General features: G+C 40.6%; 1 protein-coding gene across 1 annotated transcript in view; it reads right to left on the reverse strand.

Annotated features, from left to right (window-relative positions):
* The window catches only part of hmbsa (hydroxymethylbilane synthase a), a 59,391-nt gene that overhangs the window by 29,851 nt on the left and 13,468 nt on the right, over positions 1-16,072 (reverse strand). Inside the window, exons 3-5 of the mRNA XM_060913268.1 lie at positions 12,018-12,090; positions 10,668-10,717; positions 10,531-10,586 (exon numbers count right to left, since the gene is read on the reverse strand). Of these exons, the coding sequence (XP_060769251.1) occupies positions 10,531-10,586; positions 10,668-10,717; positions 12,018-12,090 (179 nt within the window). The remainder of the gene's footprint in view (positions 1-10,530; positions 10,587-10,667; positions 10,718-12,017; positions 12,091-16,072) is intronic.

Raw genomic sequence — 16,072 nt, forward strand, 5'->3', positions numbered from 1 at the left:
CAAACGGCTTCCTCCTCGGTATACAAGTGCACTTCCATGGCAGGAAGGGAAAAAAAAAAAAAAAAATCACATTTTGCCATGTTTTTGCTCGGTGTTAGCAACAGTTACAGGTTTTTAGCTTTCTCCTGAAATGTTTTCTTTTATTTCTTCTTCCTCAGGGTAGTAAAACTCGCTTTCGCTGTGATCACTGTCGTTATCGCTATCCATGCTGTAAAATTAATGCTATTCTCCTGAGAAATGCTGGCAAACATTTATAAGATTTTTGATAATCTTATAAATAAATATTATAAAAAAAAAGATAAATGTTGACAAAAAAATGCTACCATGTTTGTTGTTGCTGTGAACGAGCGAGTCGCCAGAGATCCGTAAGCAGAGTACATATCGTAGGATACGGACCCGCTCGCCAGCCAGACCGCAGGATTTTATGGAAACCGGACCGCGAAAAAAAAAAAATTATTTACCAGCTTAAGGTCGGTCCGTATCGTGAAATACTGTGACCGAGGTCTTGAAAATACTGACCGAGGCTATTTTCAAGGCCGAGGTCATGGTATTTCATGATACGGACTGACTGTAAGCTGGTAAATAATATATTTATTTTTTTCTTTACCAAATTCTAACAGAAGATGAGAGTGCCCGAAAGGGAAACCGTATTTAGAACAAACCTGCTGCAAGCTTGTCAAACAGGTTTTTGACGAGCTACGTCAGCTTGGAATTTTCCAAAAATAAAAAACTTGATCTAGGCGACACAAAACCAGGTGCTTTCTCTGTGAACACTTGTGATCGCTATCCATGCTGTAAAATTAACACTATTATACTGAGAAATGCAAAAATAAATGTTGACAAAAAATTGCTACTATGTTTGTTGTTGTTGTGAATGAGCGAGTCGCCAAAAGTCTGTAACCGGGGTCTGGATCATAGGATTCCGGACCGCTTGTGAGCCAATCAGAGCGCATGATTTGATGGAAATCGGATCGCGAAAAAAATATCTAGTATTTCTCATTATGAGATTATTCTATAACAAAAACAACAATCATATTTCTAGACAAATCGACATTATTTCTTTCATATTAATATTTCATGTCATAAATTCCAAGTTTAAAATTGCCTTATTTGATTAGCAGATAATTTTGCTTCTTTCTAGAAATAAAAACACATACAATAAGGACAATTCAATGCCGATTAGACAATTTCATAGCTTCGAGCTTGAAATGAGTAAAATATCTAGAAAACTAGCTTTAAAAAAAAAAAAAAGATATTATTTGAATTTGTCTACATGCTAAAATATACACAGAATTTTCAGCTAACAGTCAGTGTATTCTCAGTGTATTCACATGGAACATCGTAAAACAATGAGAGCATAATATGCGACAGGCTTGTAATACTCGAGTCCGACTCGTGCCCTAATTTTAAGGACTCGTGACTTGACCTGGACTTGAGCACTGAGGACTCGGACTCGTGCATTAACTGCATTCGGACTCGTAAATTGGAGATGAGGACTCAGATTTTTTAATTTTTTGTAACGTGCTATAATAATTTGGCATAACGTATTTATATCTACGTTAATTTTGTACTAATTTCATGCAAGTGTGTCACACCTGCGCACCTTGGCGCGTGCATCAGATAGACTCTCAGGTGCATTCTGGATAGCGCGCATACCAAGCGGACTCTCGCGCATGCGCCGTAAACGACTCGCGCCTGCACAGGATTAAGGCGCAATCAGCACGTCTACATAAAAACTTGTGAAAACACACTTACTTTGCGAAGTATTGAGTTGTGTTACTGACACACTACCGAGCCTTATTTCCTTGTTTGGTTTCCTGATTTCCTGTTTCTCGTCTTTGATTCTGCCGAGTCTACGATAACCTGTTTGTGCCTCGCTCGACCTGTTGCCCGTTTCACCGTTTAACGATTTTGCCTGCCGTTCTGGATTGTTTACCGTCTTCAGTTGTATCAATCAATCAATCAATCAATCAATCAATCAATCAAACACACCTTCTGCACTTACATCCGTCTTCCAACCATCTCTGACAGAATACTTCACACTCCCTGATAAAGAGAAGCACATTCTCCTGTTCATACGTCATGTTCAGGAACAAACTAAATGTTAATGGTGCCGAAACAGCTGCTGTCAAATGGTGCGGTTGGAGTCTTGTTCCCAGACTCGACTCGGATCAATAGTGGACTCGACTCGAAATTTTTTTTAAATGACTTGGACTTGAACACTGGGGACTCGAGACTGGTATGAGATTTATACTTTACCTAGAATATCAACAACTTTCTTAATTAACAGACTGGTTATTGGCTTTTTATTTATTTATTTATTTCCAGGAGTCTCACAGACAGCCAAAATACAGCACCAGTCAAATGTTTGTACACCCGGACTCATCCATAGGTTTTTCTGTATTTTGACTATTTTCTACATAGTAGAACAACACTGAAGACATCACAGCTATGAAACAGCATATGGAACGTGTACGGACTTGTGGTAAACAAAAAAGCATGACTAAAAAGCAAAATATATTTCACATTTTTGGTTCTTCAAAGTAGCTACCGTTTACCTTGATGCCGCTTTGCACACTACTGGCATTATCTTTACCGGCTTCATGAGGTCGTCACCTGGAACGCTTTTCAGTTAACAGGTGCCTCGTCAAAAGTTAAATAGTGCAATTTCTTACCTTCTGAATGCATTTGATATCAAACCGTAAATAGTAAATAATAAACATACAATAACTAGCCCTATTCAACACCACAACTGCAGCAATCCATATTACATCAAGAACCACTCAGCTAAGTAAAGAGAAACGACATCCATCATTACTTTAAGACATGAAGCGTCTTTTAGTTAATAAATAAATTTAAAAAAAAAAAAAAAAAAACACTGAATTAGAAGGGGTGTCCAAACTTTTGTCTGATACTCCAGCACAGTTTTTTCCCCCCTTCATTTTAACTGATGCACTCTTTTACTCTCATTTTCTACTTTGGAGCTGCTGTATCGTATGAATTTCCCCTACGGGGATCAATAAAGTCCATCTGATCTTACTGTATATTCTTAGATGCGTTGTGCAACATAACCGTGTTTCTCATATAGCCATGTAGCGGATAATGAGCGAAACTATTGATTCATACGGAATCATTTTCTTAATCCATGAAGAGACTGACTATATCCTTGACTAATTACATCATCATCACCGCAACACCCTGAGAAATTAAATGATAGGTTTTTCTTAAGTTAGTATCAATATCTTTAAATATTTCACTTTACCTCTAATGCAATGTGAATTGCCAGCAGCAACCACTTTAGCACCACGACCTGCTCTCATTGGTTTAGGAGATGCTTTTACACTGAACAGGTAGTCTTATTAAAAGGGGCCATATTTTACTACATAGAGCCAGAAGCCCCTCAAAGTGCATATCCTGGACCAATTTCGTGGTTTTTTTATATGAAAGTACAGGTACGTCCCTTTACATGCTCATCCAGAAGGGTAATTTTGCACAAGGCCATCTGTCTACAGCACAAAAAAATAAAATAAAACGCGGCTGGAAAAATCCCAAGGGAGTCTGGAGCCAGATTCGTGACGTCACCTGCGGAAGCGCCAGCAGGCTGCGCGAGCTTTGCACGGTTTCAGTGCACAGCCTGTGTAGACCGAGTTTAGCAGCTAGGGATTTTGCATTGAAATATGGAATTGTCACCTGAGCGCAATGTGGGAAACGATGAGTACTAATCCCATCAAGCTTGGTGTTGCTACACCCTCCTACGATACATCTGTTAACCATTTTAATAATTACGCGATAACGTTGAAGAAATTTGCAGAAAACCACCAGGTCGTTTTCTCATAAACAAACCAGCGCTGACGTAGGATTCAGAGGGAGGCGTCCCGCACGCGACGTCACGAAAATCGATGTTTCCCAGGAAATCCAAATGGCAAGTTTTTTCAGAGGCGGACCAATTCGCCTCAAATGGCTCGATTTCAACTGAATTTTTCTGGTATTGCGCAAGGTAAAAAAAAAATTGCACAAAATGCAAAATGTGACAGATATTTGACCAAAGTTTAATATAAAATAGGAGAATTACATTGATCTTGCTCCTGAATTTACCCGTGATGTGCACTTTAAGCCACCAATCTATTTGCTGAATTTATTTCTATAATAGAGTTCTCTCAGTAGATGGCACTACACACTAAAGCAGTGCATCTAAACTCAACATATTAAAGTGTAGGTAATGACTTATTGTAATGCTTTAAAATGAATATACAGTGGTGCTTGAAAGTGTGTGAACCCTTTAGAATTTTCTATATTTCTGCATAAATATGACCTAAAACATCATCAGATTTTCACCCAAGTCCTAAAAATAGATAAAGAGAACCCAGTTAAACAAATGAGATAAAATATACTTGATTTATTGATTGAGGAAAATGATCCAATATTACATATCTGTGAGTGGCAAAAGTATGTGAACCTCTAGGATTAGCAGTTAATTTGAAGGTGAAATTAGAGTCAGGTGTTTTCAATCAATGGGATGACAATCAGGTGTGAGTGGGCACCCTGTTTTATTTAAAGAACAGGGATCTATCAAAGCCTGATCTTCACAACACATGTTTGTGGAAGTGTATCATGGCACGAACAAAGGAGATTTCTGAGGACCTCAGAAAAAGCATTGTTGATGCTCATCAGGCTGGAAAAGGTTACAAAACCATCTCTAAAGAGTTTGGACTCCACCAATCCACAGTCAGACAGATTGTGTACAAATGGAGGAAATTCAAGACCATTGTTACCCTCCCCTAGCCTGGGAAATCCCATGCTGCTTTGCACAATCGTTCCGATCTGAAAAGACAGCATGGAAACTATGGTCTAAAGGCTCGCCTGAGTTAGGGAGCCAATCAGAGAGTGGGGAGGGGTGGAAAGACGGTGACGCGTACTACTCGACAAACGGAAGCTTGTAGTTTATTTGGGACTGTTTACGGATCACATTTAACATGGCGGCGAGCGATACGAACCAAACTTTCGATCAAGCTTTGTCTTGCACAAACGGCAGTAATCGTTCGGTGCCATTGTTTTCCTATTTTTGTTTTGCCTTCTCTTTCTCTCTTTCCTTCTCTTCTTTGCCTCTTCGTCATCTTCGTCGCTCTAACTACGTCACCGGGTACAACTGCCATGATTGGCCATGGGCTACGTATACGCCAAATGATAGACACTCGCAACGTCCAATAAACGGCCGTTGACAATCGTAAGCCACACCTCCCCTACGAGAAATTCAACAGGCGGATTCCAGACCATATTCCACTTGTGATATGGTCTGGTGTTAACCAGACTAACCCTCCCCAGGAGTGGTTGACCAACAAAGATCACTCCAACAGCAAGGCGTGTAATAGTCGGCGAGGTCACAAAGGACCCCAGGGTAACTTCTAAGCAACTGAAGGCCTCTCTCACATTGGCTAATGTTAATGTTCATGAGTCCACCATCAGGAGAACACTGAACAAAAATTGTGTGCATGGCAGGGTTGCAAGGAGAAAGCCACTGCTCTCCAAAAAGAACATTGCTGCTCATCTGCAGTTTGCTAAAGATCACGTGGACAAGCCTGAAGGCTATTGGAAAAATGCTTTGTGGATGGATGAGACCAAAATAGAACTTTTTGGTTGAAATGAGAAGCGTTATGTTTGGAGAAAGGAAAACACTGCATTCCAGCATAAGAATCTTATCCCATCTGCCAAACATGGTGGTGGTAGTATCATGGTTTAGGCCTGTTTTGCTGCATCTGGGCCAGGACGGCTTGCCATCATTGATGGAACAATGAATTCTGAATTATACCAGCGAATTCTAAAGGAAAATATGTCAGGACATCTGTCCATGAACTGAATCTCAAGAGAAGGTGGGTCATGCAGCAAGACAACGACCCTAAGCACACAAGTCATTCTACCAAAGAATGGTTAAAGAAGAATAAAGTTAATGTTTTGGAATGGCCAAGTCAAAGTCCTGACCTTAATCCAATCGAAATGTTGTGGAAGGACCTGAAGTGAGCAGTTCATGTGAGGAAACCCACCAACATCCCAGAGTTGAAGCTGTTCTGTACGGAGGAACGGGCTAAAATTCCTCCAAGCCGGTGTGCAGGACTGATCAACAGTTACCGGAAATGTTTAGTTGTAGTTATTGCTGCACAAGGGGGGGTCACACCAGATACTGAAAGCAAAGGTTCACATACTTTTGCCACTCACATATATGTAATATTGGATCATTTTCATCAATAAATAAATGACCAAATATAATTAATGACCAAGTTATTTTAGGTCATATTGATGCAGAAATATAGAAAATTCTAAAGGGTTCACAAACTTTCAAGCACCACCGTACATAGCCCTATTCAACACCACAACTGCAGCAATCCATATTACATCAAGAACCACTCAGCTAAGTAAAGAGAAACGACATCCATCATTACTTTAAGACATGAAGCGTCTTTTAGTTAATAAATAAATAATAATTAAAAAAAACCCAAAACACTGAATTAGAAGGGGTGTCCAAACTTTTGTCTGGTACTCCAGCATTACTATTCTGCACAGTTTTTTCCCCCCCTTCATTTTAACTGATGCACTCTTTTACTCTCATTTTCTACTTTGGAGCTGCTGTATCGTATGAATTTCCCCTACGGGGATCAATAAAGTCCATCTGATCTTACTGCATATTCTTAGATGCGTTGTGCAACATAACCGTGTTTCTCATATAGCCATGTAGCGGATAATGAGCGAAACTATTGATTCATACGGAATCATTTTCTTAATCCATGAAGAGACTGACTACATCCTTGACTAATTACATCATCATCACCGCAACACCCTGAGAAATTAAATGATAGGTTTTTCTTAAGTTAGTATCAATATCTTTAAATATTTCACTTTACCTCTAATGCAATGTGAATTGCCAGCAGCAACTAGCCTGGCAAGCAAGACTAAATGTGAATATTTATGGCTCTTTTCCACTACCCTTTTTCAGCTCACTTCAGCCCGACACGGCTCGCGTTTCGACTACCTCAGAGCAGCACGACTCCGCTCGCTTTAGCCCTACTCAGCACCCAAAACTCGCACGGTTTTGGAGTGGGGCTGAAGCGAGCCAAAGCGAGCCGAGTGAGGCTGGGGGCGTGAGCAGACACTCCCCTGTGCACTGATTGGTGAGGAAGAGTGTCCTCACATGCCCACACACGCCCCGCGAGCACGCTGGGATCTGTAAACACCGTAAACCCGGAAGAAGAAGAATTACGAATTACGAGAATTTCTGAAGCCTTATGCGCCTCGCCTCATCTATACGCTCTTGCCAGTATCTGTTGGCGTTGTCGGTGACAACAAGCCACAGCACCAAGACCAGCAACACTAACGACTCCATGTCCTCCATGTTTATTGTTTACTATCCGGGTCGTGAGACTACCGCTTAAAAGGTCACTGATGTCACTGTTTGCGCCGCCTAACAACATCGCGTGACGTCCACCCACTTTCGCTAACTCCACCCAATGTGTCCACCCACTTCCAGCCAGCACGGTTCAGCGCGGTTGTAGTCGACATGCAACTCAGCTCGACTCAGCCCAACTCAGCACCGCACGGCTCAGCCCGACTCAGCCGCGTTTGTAGTGGAAAAGCGGCATTAGTCTGGCCTCAATCCGTAGACATTTCCGACAGGGGTGGGAGGAACAAACCGCTGTCTTTCAAACTGTCTCTGTGCGTATAGGCCAACGCTCTGACCAATCAGCGCAACTGTGACGTAGTCAGAGCGACAGAAAGCAGTGGGGGAGACCTTGAAATAAATAATTTTTCAAAATGCGTATTAATTAATAAACAGGTTCTAGATATTAAGAAGTTTGGAGATAATGACCACAAGTTTGGAGTCTGTACCACATACACTCATTTTTTTTTCCAAGTGTTTTTCAATGGTTTGCTTAAACTGTTTGAGAGTTTTTATTTAGTGGTGTTTGGTGAAATAATTTCCCTTAAATTTAAAATAACGGGAAAATAAGAAACAATCAAAAAGTAATGTTTCAAAGCTGTTTATTAATTCTTCGTACTGCACAAACTAGCCCATTCTTTTGGCTACGAGCGGAGCCAGCTGGTAGATCAGACTTTTGCCATAGCCGGTCGGCAAAACAGCGAAAACGTCCTTCTTGAAAAGGAATGAGCGGAGAGCCTCTTCCTGCTCATGTTTCAACGAAAACTCCAAGTCTAATTCTTCTAAAACTGAATCCAAAGCGGAGTCAAACGCGCGCTGTTCACTAGTGGTAGCCATCTTCCCTGCTGCGCTTTCTCCAGCGTCGCGCAGCTTTGTCGTCACTCCTGCAAAAGCCCGCCCAAAGAATCCAAACAAAAACCTTGCGTTGTGATTGGCGAGCACGATTTGATGCCCGGGGCGTTTTTGTTTATATGGTGCAAGGCTAGACCCACTCGCTAGGCAAAAATATTTTTGGCCGCTAGGTGGGTGGGTCTAGTTTACTAGGCTAAGCAGCAACCACTTTAGCACCACGACCTGCTCTCATTGGTTTAGGAGATGCTTTTAGACTGAACAGGTAGTCTTATTAAAAAGGGGCCATATTTTACTACATAGAGCCAGAAGCCCCTTAAAGTGCATATCCTGGACCAATTTCGTGGTTTTTTTTATCTGAAAGTATGTCCCTTTACACACTCATCCAGAAGGGTAATTTTGCACAAGGCCATCTGTCTACAGCACAAAAAAATAAAATAAAACGCGGCTGGAAAAATCCCAAGGGAGTCTGGAGCCAGATTTGTGACGTCACCTGCGGAAGCGCCAGCAGGCTGCGCGAGCTTTGCACGGTTTCAGTGCACAGCCTGTGTAGACCAAGCGCTCCCATTTCTCTCTCATTATCCGGTCTTTTGGAAAACGATGAGTACTAATCCCATCAAGCTTGGTGTTGCTACACCCTCCTACGATACATCTGTTAACCATTTTAATAATTACGCGATAACGTTGAAGAAATTTGCAGAAAACCACCAGGTCGTTTTCTCATAAACAAACCAGCGCTGACGTAGAATTCAGAAGGAGGCGTCCCGCACACGACGTCACGAAAATCAACGTTTGCCGGGAAATCCGAATGCCAAGTTTTTTCAGAGGCGGACCAATTCGCCTCAAATGGCTTGATTTCAACTGAATTTTTCTGGTATTGCGCAAGGTAAAAAAACTGCACAAAATGTAAAATGTGACGGATATTTGACCAAAGTTTAATATAAAATAGGAGAATTACATTGATCTTGCTCCTGAATTTACCCGTGATGTGCACTTTAAGCCACCAATCTATTTGCTGAATTTATTTCTATAATAGAGTTCTCTCAGTAGATGGCACTACACACTAAAGCAGTGTATCTAAACTCAACATATTAAAAAGTGTATGTAATGCTTTAAAATGAATATATATCATTAGCAATGACCAAAATGAATTAATAAAGCAGGGGGAAAAATGATATTAATTTTATTATTAAGCACAAAACTATCGATAAATCACGGCTTCCCGATCCCAGAAAAAGGCAGCCTTGCCCCAGGGCTAATCTCGCATGACGTCACGCGTGGAACCCCAGTTATCTGGGTCATTTCCGTTCATCTGACTCCGTGCTTGCATACTCGCTGAAATCTTACAAAAATAATGATGGGAAAGCACTGCGTTGTGTTTGGATGTTCGAATCCATATAAAACAGGACGTTCAGTTCACAAATTTCCGAGAAATGACACTCATCTAAAGCGACAGTGGGTGAGGTTTGTGCAAACGAAGCAGGCAGATTTCGTGTTGCCTGCTAATAATAAATCTGATTCATGAAGTGTTCACCACCACCAGAACGACCACATGGGAATTACTGGTGCAAAAAAAGGAACCCATTTATTAAATAAATGACATTTGTTTTGACAGTTTGTCAATTCCCCCATTATCGCCCACTTCATATTTTCTTTCAGTAATTATAAGATTATATTTCTGCATTTATTGAGGTGCATGTAAATATTTTCCCTATATTTCGCAGCGGCCAGATTAGAATAAAAATCCGCAAACCAATCTGTGTTTCCAATTCTCTCTGGCTGGTGGTGCACTATCGGCGGGGAGCGGGACCGTCGTGAACTGGCATCTGTTTCTCGCCTTGGGGACTTGCAAAAGATAACCATTTACTCTGGAATATCCTTGAGAATCTTCTCCTCCTTCATCTGACATATCAGAATCTCAGTCACTATCAGAATTCTCTCCAAAACGTGATTCCATATCGAGGCTGTTCTAACCACTGTTGCACACACGAACGAAATTGATACCAGGATTGTTACCCGTGTGACGTCACGCACCCCATGGGATCTTCCGGTTCAGTTTCGGCAGATCTGATCGATTTCCCATTAATTTATGGCCCTTTGGATCAGCTATGGTTCGAAAACACGTGGTCAATCCACATGATAATTGTTGCTTTGTACGAGGAAAAAAAAGTGGGGTTTAGGGACATTAAATTCACTTTAAGCAGACAGACCAAGTAATTCCAGCAGAATAAAATAGCAGAACGGTTATCTCTTACTCGTTTCTCTCAAGGGCATTCTCCAGCTCTTTGGTGAACAGACTCTTCTCTCCAATCTGTAACAACCAGAAGAATATCTCTATACGTGTATAATGTCAGAAGACAGCCACCTTGTCAGGACGGTGTGTTAACTTTACCTTTGATAAAGCAGTGTCAAGGATTTTGTCCCCAGTTGTTGACATGGCAACTGTGAAAAACACACAGGAAGAATATATTTTTTTTTTAATAAAAATACCCTGTACTGTGCCGAGTACTGTGCCATAATCTGACATCAGCACAGAAGAGAGGAGAGAAGTGGTGTGGATTACAAGGTCTCACTAAAACACAATCGCTCAACTGTCTGTAAAGGAGTCTGGGGAGACAAGAGAGAGAAAAGAAACTGAGAAGACCCAGAGAGAGGTCAAAAGAAAGGAGGGACATGATACAATGAAACAGAATGACATCACTGAAAGAAAAGAAAAGAGGATAATAGACACGGGTTGAGAAAGTCTTACAAACAAAGAAAGCAAGAAAAAAAACAAAGAAAAACAAAAGAGAAACAAAGATTGATCAAGAAAGCAAATCAAGAAAGATCAAGAAGTCAGAAAAGAAAAGAAAGTAGATTTTCAAGAAAGAAAGGCAAAAAAAGAGACTGATCAAGAAAGCAAGACATAAACAAATCAAGAAAGAAAGAAAAGCAAGAAAGCAAGACATGAACAAATCAAGAAAGAAAGAGAGAAAAGAAAGAAAAAGCAAGAAAGGAAGACATGAACAAAATCAAGAAAGAAAGAAAGAAAGACAACCAAATCAAGAAAGAAAGAAAGAAAGAAAGAAAGAAGATTATCAAGAAAGAAAGGCAAAAAAAGAGATTGATCAAGAAAGCAAGACATGAACAAATCAAGAAAGAAAGAAAGAAAGACAAACAAATCAAGAAAGGAAGTTAGAAAGAAAAAGAAATGAACAAATCAAGAAAGACATGAACAAATCAAGAAAGAAAGAAAGAAAGAAAGAAAGAAAGAAAGAAAGAAAGAAAGATGAACAAATCAAGAAAAAGACGAACAAATCAAGAAAGAAATGAACAAATCAAGAAAGAAAAGAAAGAAAGATGAACAAATCAAGAAAAAGAAAGACATGAACAAATCAAGAAAGAAAGAAAGATGGATGAACAAATCAAGAAAAGAAAGACGGATGGATGAACAAATCAAGAAAAGAAAGACATGAACAAATCAAGAAAGAAAGACGAACAAATCAAGAAAGAAAGATATGAACAAATCAAGAAAGAAAGATATGAACAAATCAAGAAAGAAAAGTAACAGTGAAAAAGGAAAAAACTGATCAAGAAAGCAAAAGAAACAAAGCAAGAAAAAAATGATCAAGAAGGCAAAAAAACGCTAGAAAGAAAACAAAAAGAGAAAGCAAGAAATTGAGCAAGAAAGAAAGAAAGAAAAGACATGAACAAATCAAGAAAGAAAGAAAGAAAGAAAGAGATTATTAAGAAATCTCGATACCGATCTCGAGCTGCAAGTCTGGATAGAGCTCCTTCAGTTTCTCGGCCACGCTGTCGGTCTGAATCCGAGCCAGCTGAAACAGAACATACAAGTGACACAGCACAACTTCACACGTACAAGAAACACCCAGCGCCAGAGGCGGATTTGGGCGACATGGGCTGCATCTTGGCAGGGAAAATTTTAAATATATATAAAATTAATTAACAAAAATCTGAAACGGTGACATTTGCATGATCGGTTTTCTGTCACTCATTTGCACGTCACATCAATGATGATACATCACCATGTGGGTCAATTAACCCATGAAAGTGGGCACACTGATTGTAGTTTGCGAGCTGGGCAGGTTACGTCCTGGTCTCCCACTCAGTAAGATGGGGAGGAAGGGGGCGGGATTATCCAGTTAGTCAAATCAGAGAAGAAATGCTCAAAAGATAAAAGGGCCGCGATTTTTTTTTTCCATGTTGAAGCTATTTTTTACTCATAGTAGGATACAGTTGCTGGGTTGCATCAGACATCACATCCACCAGCTACGGTCACACTAGAGCTCGGGATGCTTTGCGAAATGAAAATGAGCCGTTTTGGTGGCAATATACACGTGAGCTAAACGTTGTGGTCACACAGCACGCGAACACTTAACTGTCATGCCTTCGCGTGCTTTATTCCGACGAAGCTCGAGCAGCCACGTCCGAAACTCATTGTGCACGCTCTTGGGACCCGTCGTTATGGGAAACACCTGATACTGATTTGAGCGCAATCAGTATGCGCAGATACCGACGCTGTTTTCACAAAGGCTTTGATGCATCATCATGATCACGTTTGTTTCTAGCCACGTTGATAACGCTGTTTAAATACTCCGCTTTATGATTCTGCTTTGCTTTTGTTTTTGTAAAATCACGCCTGCTAATAAACACTCTTCCTGCACTTAGATCCATCTACCGCCGTCTATCTTGTAGTGTCCTGATGCCCAGATCTTTAACCCAGCCACGTATAAAAAGTTGTACTCCTCCATGATCTTCCAGGTTTTCATCTGCGTGTCCGTGTAGAACGATGTCTGCAGCATGAGGTAGTTTGAGATGTCGGGGAACTCAACGGATGGATAATTTTCCAACTCGTAGGAAAAATCCTTCTTTGTTAGCGTGTAAGGATCTAATCCCATTGAGTGGTTTCTATATCCACTTCTTTCGAGTGTGTTTTCTTTTGGTTTTAATAACTTGCTTGGTTGCTGAACACAAACACGGCAATAAGTTCTTGTGTTAATGGACCAGACTCCACTTTTGGATCATTAATCCCTTTTGACGGAGAACGCCCTGCATGCATGGTTTTATGTTGGCTTCTGGCACATCCATACAGTTTTAAATACAACAACTACAATTAAAAACAGTTTGTTTTTATTGCATTTATTTAATTTCTGGGCTCCCATCTGTAACGGAGTGATATTGCATCCCATTAATACACTTTACAATAGATTATTAGATTCTAATAGAATAGATGAGCCAAAATAATTGGGGATCTTTTTAATGGGCCCCGACTCGGTACAAGTACAACCCCGATTCCAAAAAAGTTGGGACAAAGTACAAATTGTAAATAAAAACGGAATGCAATGATGTGGAAGTTTCAAAATTCCATATTTTATTCAGAATAGAACATAGATGACATATCAAATGTTTAAACTGAGAAAATGTATCATTTAAAGAGAAAAATTAGGTGATTTTAAATTTCATGACAACAACACATCTCAAAAAAGTTGGGACAAGGCCATGTTTACCACTGTGAGACATCCCCTTTTCTCTTTACAACAGTCTGTAAACGTCTGGGGACTGAGGAGACAAGTTGCTCAAGTTTAGGGATAGGAATGTTAACCCATTCTTGTCTAATGTAGGATTCTAGTTGCTCAACTGTCTTAGGTCTTTTTTGTCGTATCTTCCGTTTTATGATGCGCCAAATGTTTTCTATGGGTGAAAGATCTGGACTGCAGGCTGGCCAGTTCAGTACCCGGACCCTTCTTCTACGCAGCCATGATGCTGTAATTGATGCAGTATGTGGTCTGGCATTGTCATGTTGGAAAATGCAAGGTCTTCCCTGAAAGAGACGTCGTCTGGATGGGAGCATATGTTGCTCTAGAACCTGGATATACCTTTCAGCATTGATGGTGTCTTTCCAGATGTGTAAGCTGCCCATGCCACACGCAGTAATGCAACCCCATGCCATCAGAGATGCAGGCTTCTGAACTGAGCGCTGATAACAACTTGGGTCGTCCTTCTCCTCTTTAGTCTGAATGACACGGCGTCCCTGATTTCCATAAAGAACTTCACATTTTGATTCGTCTGACCACAGAACAGTTTTCCACTTTGCCACAGTCCATTTTAAATGAGCCTTGGCCCAGAGAAGACGTCTGCGCTTCTGGATCATGTTTAGATACGGCTTCTTCTTTGAACTATAGAGTTTTAGCTGGCAACGGCGGATGGCACGGTGAATTGTGTTCACAGATAATGTTCTCTGGAAATATTCCTGAGCCCATTTTGTGATTTCCAATACAGAAGCATGCCTGTATGTGATGCAGTGCCGTCTAAGGGCCTGAAGATCACGGGCACCCAGTATGGTTTTCCGGCCTTGACCCTTGCGCACAGAGATTCTTCCAGATTCTCTGAATCTTTTGATGATATTATGCTCTGTAGATGATGATATGTTCAAACTCTTTGCAATTTTACACTGTCGAACTCCTTTCTGATATTGCTCCACTATTTGTCGGCGCAGAATTAGGGGGATTGGTGATCCTCTTCCCATCTTTACTTCTGAGAGCCGCTGCCACTCCAAGATGCTCTTTTTATACCCAGTCATGTTAATGACCTATTGCCAATTGACCTAATGAGTTGCAATTTGGTCCTCCAGCTGTTCCTTTTTTGTACCTTTAACTTTTCCAGCCTCTTATTGCCCCTGTCCCAACTTTTTTGAGATGTGTTGCTGTCATGAAATTTCAAATGAGCCAATATTTGGCATGAAATTTCAAAATGTCTCACTTTCGACATTTGATATGTTGTCTATTGTGAATACAATATCAGTTTTTGAGATTTGTAAATTATTGCATTCCGTTTTTATTTACAATTTGTACTTTGTCCCAACTTTTTTGGAATCAGGGCTGTATGAATAGGTGGGCCTTACAGTAAAAACGTCGAGAACCCCAGGCCTGTGGTACTATGTTTCAGCTGAGGGGACCATACAAACCAGAACCACGACTGCTCAGCATGATGCAGAACACACCCGAGTGTGCATGAGCTCTTTACCTAGATGAAGCTGATATTATAATTTAAGCACTGAAATGTGGCATGTGTAAAAGGCGAAAGTGGATGCAGTCACACGCCGTAATCGCAATGGAGGCGCAAGAGGACATGCACTTATCTGATCCCAACATGCTGTTTGACACACCCACTCATCAACTGTGAATTATCACAATGAGGCAGTGAGTTATTTAAGACTTTGTGAATGCCTGCAATATCATGAATGAGCAGAATTTCACAAATGAGAAGAATAAAATGTCTCATTTCTTCATGACTCAAGTAACGAATCACGAATCATGCAGTTCAGACAAACGAGTCAAATTAAGCAACTGAGGAATTAGCTTTGAAAAGTGAAAAGCAAATAAGGCGCTTTTTTTGCAGAAAATCTGGATTTTCGTTCTATACAGATCAGTCCAAATCAGAATAATTGAGCTGGAGTGAAATCAACAGCTTTGTGAATAGGAGATGAATGAAAGCATTAAAGTGCATATCCTGGACCAATTTCTTTTTTTTTTTATATGAAAGTATGTCCCTTTACACGCTCATCCAGAAGGGTAATTTTGCACAAGGCCATCTGTCTACAGCAGAAAAAAATAAAATAACAAAACGCATCTGGAAAAATCCCAAAGGAGTCTGGAGCCAGATTCGTGACGTCACGTGCGGAAGCGCCAGCAGGCTGCGCGAGCTTTGCACGGTTTCAGTGCACAGCCTGTGTAGACCAAGCGCTCCCATTTCTCTCTCATCGTCCGGTCTTTTGGAAAACGATGAGTACTAATCCCA

This window comes from Neoarius graeffei, chromosome 28 (assembly GCF_027579695.1).
Source record: "Neoarius graeffei isolate fNeoGra1 chromosome 28, fNeoGra1.pri, whole genome shotgun sequence".
In the NCBI taxonomy this organism is placed as follows: Eukaryota; Metazoa; Chordata; class Actinopteri; order Siluriformes; family Ariidae; genus Neoarius; species Neoarius graeffei.